The following is a 10,421-nucleotide window of genomic DNA, read 5'->3' as shown; positions in this document are numbered from 1 at the left end:
CCACAGAATTATTCAAACAAGCCAGTCACATCCGCCTGTGGCAGCCAGGGGACACCTCATACTCTTAATATTACCAAGTCCATCTTCTAGCGTTGTTGATTGTTCATTCTATTCCCGAGTGCAGCCCTGGTGTGGCCCTGCGTGGTATGCTGTGTCCTCTTCCCCAGGGCTTTAGTTTATGTATAAACTGCTGCCAGTCACATCAATTCAACATTGGACATCATGTGTTTACCCATTCCTATAACCCTAAGGTGGGAATTCCTCCCTCAACAATAGGGTGAAGAGAGGGTGATTAAAACACTACTTCACAGTGAAAAATCTTCTTCTACTTTACAATGAAAAATCACTTTTGAAAAATCATTTTTAAAAAGTCTCTAGTACATTCTCATTTCTTTCCAGACCCACCCTTGGATTTCTACACCTTGAAAGACATCTTTCCAACCTCTTGCCTTATCTCTAGCCTTTGGAGGACCTTTTGAAGCTATTGATTTTCATTCTTTTCCTTTCACTCAGCTTTTGGAGAGCTATGGCAGTGTACTCAGGCGAGGCCTCTTGATGAAGAAACTTCTGGCTCCTCTGTTGGCCTTCTCTGACACTGCCCCAACAGGAGAATGAGGGTTGGGACACCTTGTTACAACCTCGTGAGGTGGAAGTTTAATTCTCCCTTCAGGCTTTGCTGGCAAGGGTGGGTTCTTTTGTTTTTTGTTTTTATTTCTTTTTTCTTTTCCTGTGCTGTATGGTGGGGGTAGAGTGGTTATTTTCTAAAAACTTTCCCTTCTAGGCCGGGCGCGGTGACTCACACCTGTAATCCCAGCACTTTGGGAGGCCAATGCGGGCAAATCACGAGGTCAGGAGATCCAGACCATCCTGGCTAACGTGGTGAAACCCCGTCTCTACTAAAAATACAAAACCTATTAGCTGGGCGTGGTGGCGGGCGCCTGTAGTCCCAGCTACTCAGGAGGCTGAGGCAGCAGAATGGTGTGAACCCGGGAGGCGGAGCTTTCAGTGAGCTGAGATCTGGCCACTGCACTCCAGTCTGGGCGACAGAGCGAGACTCCGTCTCAAAAAAAAAAAAAAAATCTTTCCCTTCTTTCTAGGCTTTCAATTTTCTAGTCATTGGCCTAAAGAAAGCTTTTATTGGGGCTTTTATTGTTTGTGCCTATTGGTGTTCCTAGTTTGCCAAATTCCCCAGAACCCAGAAATGAGGCAAAAGAACACTTGGGAACTCAATGCTTAATTGTTCCTTGGGTCACCTAGTCATTCTGCCTTCTTTTCTCCACCCTTCAGAATCTTCTTCTATTTGTTCTATATATAATGTCCATGATTTTCAGATGTACTTAGCATAAGGAATAGGGAAATATGTCTATTCCATATTTTCAGAAGCAGAAGTCACTACTGATAATCACTTGATAACCAGAGACAACTTTCCATTAAGAAAATGAAAATATTGTTATTTCTAAAATGATCAAAAGAAATGAGTTTTGAACTCTTTCACTTCAAGGGTACTGTTCTACTTAAATGGGAAATGTAAAATTAGCAATGGCATGGTTCTGTGAACTATTCATACGTTCATTTTCTCATTGGGGCATTTGGTCATCTTTATCAGTATGTTCCTTATGTTCTTATAAAGTTAAAATTTTAATATTAGGACAAAATATGTTGGTTTTTTTTCTGATAAACTAATATGTTTCTCTCACTTAATATTAAGAATTATGTAACTCATTAATTGTCCATCTTCCCTTTCCTGCCAGCCTACTCAAACCTAAATTTTCTTACTTTCAATTTATTTGTTTATCTTATATTTTTCTAGCATTGCTACTGCTTCGTTATCTTTTTTTTTCTACAGCTCCTAGTCTTTGGTTTATTGTTCTAATATGGCTATGATGGCTTCAAAATAAACCTCATATTTATTTTGAGAATAGATAATGTAGAATCAATAGGCTTTCTGAATTTTCTTTAGGAGGAACTTACAGGAAGCAATGTGACTGAAAGGGTATTTCAGAAGACTTTTGAAGTTGTGTTCCTGGAACAAGTGCATTATATTTATTTAGATCACTTTTTTTTCTTTTGTGTGGCTATAAGAATGTGAAATAGAGCCCTCCTCAACCCATGTGTTATCATTATACATAGCAGTATGGTCATAGCTTCATCCATTCATTCATTGATTCAACAAATATTTACTGAATGCCTATTGAATCAGAATCAGGCATAAATATCTGTTCTATCAATTACTAATGTGCTACCCTAGGAAGTTATTTCACTTCTTTAAGTTTAACTTCCCATGAGTATAATGAGAATAGAATACTTACCTAACACATTTGTAAGAATTACATAATATGCCAAATTTAACTTACCTAGCACATCGACTCATCAAAATTATGCAGAAATCAGTTTCTCTTCTTCTCCATCCCGTTTGCTGTATGTTGATAACCCCCTTTGTCCACATGTAAATTTAAAAGGTTTTCATGTAAATTTAAAAGGTTTTCAATATTTTTCAAACACCATTAAATTGAAAAAACTCTAAAATTTGTTTTCTTCAATTATTTTTGACTGATACATCTTACGGAGGAAGGTTATAATGAAATCGCATTTTGGATGTTTTAAACTGTTTTAAGAAAATAGGGATTTCTCGTGAAAAATAAAGAAAACAGCTGCTGAAAAATCCTACTAATGGTAGAAGTTAGCCCATACCCCCAACATTTTACGGAGAATAATAACTCTTACAGTTTTAAAAATGCTTTCAGGCAGGGCGCCGTGGCTCATGCCTGTAATCTCAGCACTTTGGGAGGCCGAGGCGGGCGGATCACGAGGTCAGGAGATCGAGACCATCCTGGCTAACATGGTGAAACCCCATCTCTACTAAAAATATACAAAAAAATTAGCCGGGCATGGTGGCGCCTGTAGTCCCAGCTACTCGGGAGGCTGAGAAAGGAGAATGGTGTGAACCCAGGAGGCGGAGCTTGCAGTGAGCCGAGATCGCGCCACTGCACTCCAGCCTGGGCAACAGAGGGAGACTCTGTCTCAAAAAAAAAAAAAAAAAAAAAGGCTTTCAATAATACACAGCACCATCTACAGTGAACTCCTCAATCTAAGATTCCCTTTTAACTCACATTTGTATTTTCTTTCAACTTAATCATCTTTTTTTTTGTTTTTTTGTTTGTTTGTTTTTCTTGCGGTTAGAAAATTAATGCATATGGGTTATAAGGGGGAAAAGAACCCAACCCATTATCTCATCACCTACAGATAACCCATTTTGCAGTATATAGTGAATCCTGTGTTTATGATACAATGAAAAATGACATAAAAATCTCCTGATAGCACGTAATATAATAAATTTCATGATTTTTATCTTATAAAATATTCATGGTGAACAAATGGCAAGATGGTAAAACATAATTTAATATAAACAACCTAGTGGGAAATGGGAGGTAGAGCAAAATGACGGGGTCCAGGTATACAAAAATGATGTTATAGTTTAATCCAACAATAGTGTTTAGAGTATCTAGAAGAATGAATAAACTGAGTACTCCTCAGTCAGTCATCTCAGCAATATTATTTTTCTTAATTGTTATTTGATGAATATTAATTAGTCTTAGAAAGCAGAATTTGAGATGAGGCCTCTGACAGTTTCTGGAGTATTTTATATGTCTAATTAAGGGCTGATCCATACACCCAAAATCACTAAATGAGCTTGGGATTCTCTGGGGAGTTAAAGCACAAGATGGCTTTGTAGATCAATAGTGAGATACAGAACCTTTAGCCTTTGGATTGCAGGGTCACTTGTAAGCTAGGATGGGGGTGAGCAAAAGTCATTATTGGTCAATACCTTATAAGAGGTGAAATGAATTGCTTAGCTTTGTTCAGCTTTTATTATCATTGGGTAACTATTTGTTATCAGTTATAGAACCAGTGGGTGACCTTTTATCACTAAAGTTCACTTGCCAAACCAGGTTTGAACAGTCTTTCAAACTCTAGAAGAAAAAAAAAAAAAATCAGTGAATGTCATTATTCTGGCAGTTTTATAAATCTTCAAGGCAGTCCATTCATCTATTTTTACTAAATCTAGGAAAATTGGTATAAAATTGAATATAAATAGGAATATTTTTCCTAAATTTTACAAAATTACTTCTCTTCTATAAGCCAAAGCTATTTCTTTCTGTCTTTTCCAGATAAAGACACTGTAAAGCCTTTTTCTTTGTACTGAAAATTGTGTTTGTATTGTGACAGTTGTGCAGTTTCATTGCTCTTTTTATTAACTACTCATTTCCTGGATTGTCTGTGCTGGACCTTTTTGCTCCTTTACTAAGGTAAGGCTTGTGGATTTTTCTGTGGTATATCTGAGAAATGGATGCTTTTTACTCCATATCAAAGTCAATTGGGGTTGCTGATGATTGTCTTAGTTTAAATAACTCCATATTATATACTCTCTAGGAGGTCAACAATACACTTATGGAAATAAATGGCAAAGATTGAGGGAAGAAAAATATTAAGCCCAAGTAGTTAGTAGCCCAGGGAAGAATTAGGCCTTATTTCAAATCTGGTGCACTGTGCCCAGGAATAAGGATTAGAGAAAATATCTACAATAAAACATAACCAAGCAGGAATTAGATTTCCAGTTCTCTAATTTTGAAAGAAGGAACTTAATAATCTAATAACAAAAAATAAAATCTAATAATAGTTTAATAATCAATGACTGAATATTTAGCAAGAGCATAATGCCTGGGACAGAAGTTGACAGGAAGATTGGTTACACATGGATTTAGCTTTCAAATAACATAACAGACAATTAGCAAATTGACAGCAAAGAATATTTTTGCTTTCCTTTATAATCCTAGCATATAAGAGAGTACTTTGCACAGAATGAGGGGTTATGCAACTACTGAACGTGTAAATACATAAATAAATGTATCAGTGAATGAATGAATGAACTATTATAACTTAGTTTACATATCTATTTAAACAGGCTGTTATGAAATTTTATAGACGAGAGGTTAATTGAAGTCTGAGGATCAGAGATTTGCTGGAGAATTTAAATCATAAATGTCATGAAACATCTCTACCAGAAAAAAACCCACAGAAAACTCTTTGATACATCTGGTTCTCTGCTACCTACAACTGGTATAATTTTGTCCTACAGTAAAAGTATAAAAGCATTCTATATGATCCCATTTTAATTTATTTTTATGTGACTCCACTTTTTCTTCATCTATCCCTTACTAGTAAAATATTGATTACCCACATCCACCAGACATTCAGGATTGGAAAATAAAGGAAGTAAAATTCTGATTATTTATTCCATTAGCGGGTATCTCTGGTAGAAGTTCCAGGAGCAAAATTTAAAGTGAGTTCCTGGTATACCTGTCTAACTCAATTACTTATACTTTCCTTTTCTGTTATTACTTATAATCATTGAGATTAAGTAATGATACAGCTGAAGTGTATTTATAGAAACAGAAAGACATATATATTATATATATATTTTATAATTTAGGGTATATGTACCATATGAAAGGATAGAGACACTGTAAACAACCTTTTGATTATGTGTACGCATGTTGATATGCACTTGAACAAAATGCAGGTCTCTGGATAGAGCAGAGCAGATAAGAAGTATCATAAAAACTTTTCTCAGTGTCTTTATGCAATAGAACAAAATGTTAAAACTCCTGCATTCAGCCCATATCAACAAAACTTTACACTATCTATGGTGAACCTGAAATTTCTCTTTGAAAGCAGTGAAATGTGAAACATGGGTGTGCTCAGAAAAAGAAAGTTACTTCATATTTTTCTCATGGGTTTTCCTGATAATAATTGCCTGTGTTTTCCCATTTACCCTCAGCTTTGTCAGAGACCCTTCAGCACTTCCATAGAGCCATCCCACTAGAGGTCACAGATCACCAAAACCCTACAGAAACAGGAAATCGAACTTCCTGAGCACACTACAAAACACAGAAACCTGTTTCCTCTACACATCTCAAATTGGCAAAGCTTGGTCTTAGCAGATTCAGTGTGGAAGCAGCTATCAAAAAGGCCACACGCATTTTGTCCCCAAATTTCACATGAGCTACCTTGCTTCAAACTACTGAGATGAAGGGGGCAAGATTATTTGTCCTGCTTTCTAGTTTATGGAGTGGGGGCATTGGCCTTAACAACAGTAAGCATTCTTGGACTATACCTGAGGATGGGAACTCTCAGAAGACTATGACCTCTGCTTCAGTTCCTCCAAATAAAATACAAAGTTTGCAAATACTGCCAACCACTTGGGTCATGTCAGCGGAGATAGCTACAGCTCCAGAGGCAAGAACTTCTGAAGAGAGTCTTCTTCAATCAACACTGCCTCCCTCAGAGAAAAGTGCACCTGCTGAGGGTGTGAGAAACCAAACTCCCACATCCACAGAGAGAGCAGAAGGAGTGGTCAAGTTGCAGAATCTTACCCTCCCAACCAAAGCTAACATCGAGTTCAATCCTGGAGCAGAACCAGTGGTCCTTTCCAATTCCACACTGAAATTTCTTCAGAGCTTTGCCAGAAAGTCAAATGAACAAGCAACTTCTCTAAATGCAGTTGGAGGTGTTGGAGGCACTGGAGGCGTCGGAAATCGAGCCCCACGGGAAACATACCTCAGCCGGGGTGACAGCAGTCCCAGCCAAAGAACTGACTACCAAAAATCAAGTTTTGAAACAACTAGAGGAAAGTAAGGAATCTTCTTTTCTTTTTGTTCTTTCTCTGTCTAGCAGGTCTAGAAGATTGCGAGTGAAATTTACCTCACTCCCAGAAAATTATTTCAAATTCAGGATGAAATTGGATCATATTTATAATTTCGCCATTTCAGTTAGATAAAGTTATTTATTGTTAGCTTATCTAATAGGGAAAAATGAACAAATAAAATGCAGCAATTTTGTTTTAACTAAAATAATCATTCACTTTTCTATTAACTTATAGAGGTGGTTTTACTTTAGAATAGTCATTGCCAAGCAAAGTAGCACCACGGTGGCTGTTAGTTTAATTCAAGGATATGTTGATTGTATTCCCAACCATTCCCACAATATGAAAGAGAAAAATAAATAAATAAATAAAATTGGGGCATGAACAGATTTGAGAATTGGAATAGCAGTATTATAAAAAGTAACAGTTGTTAAAGATGGAACCAAGCACACCAGAGGTGCAATCCTGGCTTCAGTATGGTCTAGGTCCATGATTTTGAGCAACTGAGTTGATCTCTGTGAACCTCGGTTTCTTCATACAGAAACTACAGATTTAATACAAGGAATGTCAATAAAAATAAAACTTTGCAGGGCTCTCGTTCAGATACAAATGAATGAAATGTGCTTAGGTGCGTGATCCTCACAGAATAGGTGCTCAACAACTCACATTTTGATAGTACTGTTTTATTATTTGAGTTGTGTTGCCATCATGAATGTGATGACTCAGAAAATCTACTTTTCAGATTAATTTTAATTTTAAGTTAGAGCAATTTGAAAGGTTGAAATAAAATAAAACAAATTTAAAGGAGCATTGTTGAGGGTTTTCAAAAGAAGTGATAGTCAAATCAAAATAAACAAAGAAAAAATATCTGGGTGGGTCAATATTTTATTCATTTAAGGCTCAAAGTTATCTGTATGTTTAGAATACTAGAAGTTTAGTGTTATAAAACTAAACTTACAAATAGTTTTTACATGTAATAAAACAAAGTCAAGACACCAGACATGTCTTGGGAGCAAAATGGGGTTAAACATCTTACTAATATAAAATAAAATAAAAGTTAAAAATAGAAGTTGACACACCTGCTATGTGAAAGGCATTTGGTTAAAGCTGTTGCTGATATAAAGGTGAGAAGAAGAGAGACACTGGTAAGAATACAAGCTGATTAATTTACTTATTTCTGTATTATTTATTATTCAAGTCTATTTTTCAATATATTTCAAAAGTTACAGAATTTTTTAAAATATATAAGTAAATCTGATTGTAACTAAAAAAGTATTCACATAGTGGACTTTGGAAAAATGCCAGCTTACTGTAAAACAAATAGTACAGATTACAAAATGTTCATTTTGGGACAAGTAGATTTGCCATTAAAAAACATTTAACGGACATGTATTAATCTTTCTCATTTTGGGGGACAAGAGGATTTTTGTCTATTAAATAATAATCAGAAATGTCATTTATTGAGAGCTTTTTCTAAATCACTTGAGTGCATCATCTCTGTTAATCATATTTTATTAGAGGCTGTAATTAAATTTTTAAAAATTAGTTACAATAAAACTCTTGGACATTCATGGGAAACGATTGTGAGCTTTTCAGAGATGCTATAGCTAATAATTTTTTTTTTTTTTTTTTTTTTGAGATAGAGTCTTGCTCTGTTGCCAGGTTGGAGTGCAGTGGCACAGCTTGGCTCACTGCAACCTTCGACTCCCAGGTTCAAGTGATTCTCCTGCCTCAGCCTTCTGAGTAGCTGGGACTACAGGTGGCGCACCACCACACCAGGCTAATTTTTGTATTTTTAGTAGAGATGGGGTTTCACCATGTTGGCCAGGATGGTCTTGATCTCTTGACCGTTTGATCCACCCGCCTCAGCCTCCCAAAGTGCTGGGATTAGAGGCGTGAGCCATCGCACTCAGCCAGAAATTTTTAATAGAAAGGGAAGTATAATAAACAGAACAAAGAGACAATTCAAGTTAAAATAGCATTTAAATGTTATATACCATATAGAAAGTGGCATACAGCTCTGTCATAATTAGAACTAGTAACTAGTAGTTTGATCAATACTAGTTTTTAAATAAATACTAGTTGTTTTATCCAAGGTCCTTGCTTTCAAAGGTTGGGAACGCTTGTTTATTTGATGATTATTTATAATTTGCCCATCATGTGCCAGCACTGTGCTAGGTTTTGGGACACACAGAATTTAAAAAATAACAATAATTCCTGCCTCTAAGGAATATTCCCTATAAAAAGTAAACACTAACATACCTATCAGACTTCAAAAAATTTGAATATGCTCTATGAGAAAACAATATTAAAGGTATAACTTGCTGAACAGAACTTTATCCTATGACTTTTCCAACAAAAGTGTTCTTAAATTCTTTCTATAGAAAAGTACCAACTCCATGTAGGGATTCTGTTGTTTGAGGTCCTGGAGAGCTTGAGGTTTTCTTTTAGTAATCCTTTCCATTACCAAGATTCCTTACTCATTAAGCCATTCAAATGACAATGGCATTAGAGAAAACCTAGGTCCTTCGCTTAAGGACCTAGGATGCAAACCCTTGATAAGGTCAAAAGAAGTCTTTCAAATTTTCATTTGATTGGCAAATAATAATAATAGTAGTAGCAAACACGTACATGGCATCTCTTCCTAGTACTCTACTATTGTGAGTGAATATATTCACTCATTTAATCATTACTATAACTCCATAAAGATGAGGAAGATTCTATCATTATTTCTTTACAGAGGGATTAAGTAGCTTACCTAAGGTCATTTAGCTAACAAATCTCGGGGCAAAGATTCAAACCCAAGCTGGCTGGCTTTAGATTCATTGCTGTCAGCTCCTACATTACACTCCCTTGGCAGGTACAGTCTCTTATCACAAGTGGGAGGATAAGCGTGACCAGTTCACTTCCCAGCTCGTGAGGCTTCATAGGCTATTGGTTGCCTCCAGATTACAATCTAGATTTGTCACCCAGTTAGTCACATGATGCCATCCTAGATCTGCCTCCTGCCTACCTCCCCAACCTCATCTTCCGCCACTTCCTTCCTATTCAAATAAGTAGTTCTCTGGTCCAATATATGCTGTTTGTTAAACCCACGTTTTTTCCCTGTCTGCCCCTCTGACTAACAATGGTTCTCTTTTGCCATAATTGTCTCCTTTCCCACCTAATAATAACTGCAGGAAGCCTCAGGTGAAGTTAGGTGGCCTTTCTAACTGCTCCTACAGGTCTCTTTGAATTCCCCTATTCACTGCACTTACAACACTGCATAATAATCATAATGAATTTTTAGTGTCTTTGCATACAGGGACTTATTTTCAGAGCTAGCAAAGTCTCTGGTTTATAGCAGGTACACAATCAATATTTAATCATACTGAATGTGAAATATGAGCATCAATATGTGAATATAAAGAAGAAAGCTTCCCAAGTAAATATTTGCATTTGTTTATGAAAAAAACCTGGTTGATTTAGAATAAACATATTTTTTTTTCTACCATTCTTGGAATTTTATAATAATTCTTAGTAAAAGGAGTATTTGTGTTTATTACAGGTTCTTTTCTAGATTATTCAGGATTACTCTGGCACATTTTTGTTTCATCTTGTAGCTCTTTTTTTTTTTTAGCATTGCAGGAACTCCTGGCTACAATAGCCCTGTGGTTTCCTGTCTGGCAGAGTGGGTATTAGTCAATGACCAAGCACTTTGAAATAGGAAGGATGGAAA

At 36.1% G+C, this 10,421-nt stretch overlaps 1 protein-coding gene across 1 annotated transcript in view; it reads left to right on the top strand.

Moving 5' to 3' along the window:
• Positions 1-5,972: 5,972 nt before the first annotated feature.
• The window catches only part of LOC105479622 (multimerin 1), a 59,617-nt gene continuing 55,168 nt past the window's right edge, over positions 5,973-10,421 (top strand). Inside the window, exon 1 of the mRNA XM_011737682.2 lies at positions 5,973-6,692. Coding sequence (XP_011735984.2) covers positions 6,088-6,692 — 605 coding nt within the window. The 5' untranslated portion in view covers positions 5,973-6,087. The remainder of the gene's footprint in view (positions 6,693-10,421) is intronic.

Source organism: Macaca nemestrina, chromosome 3 (genome assembly GCF_043159975.1).
Source record: "Macaca nemestrina isolate mMacNem1 chromosome 3, mMacNem.hap1, whole genome shotgun sequence".
Taxonomy (NCBI): Eukaryota; Metazoa; Chordata; class Mammalia; order Primates; family Cercopithecidae; genus Macaca; species Macaca nemestrina.
Note: the sequence above shows the minus strand (reverse complement) of the source record. Positions and strands in the feature narration are given on the sequence as shown.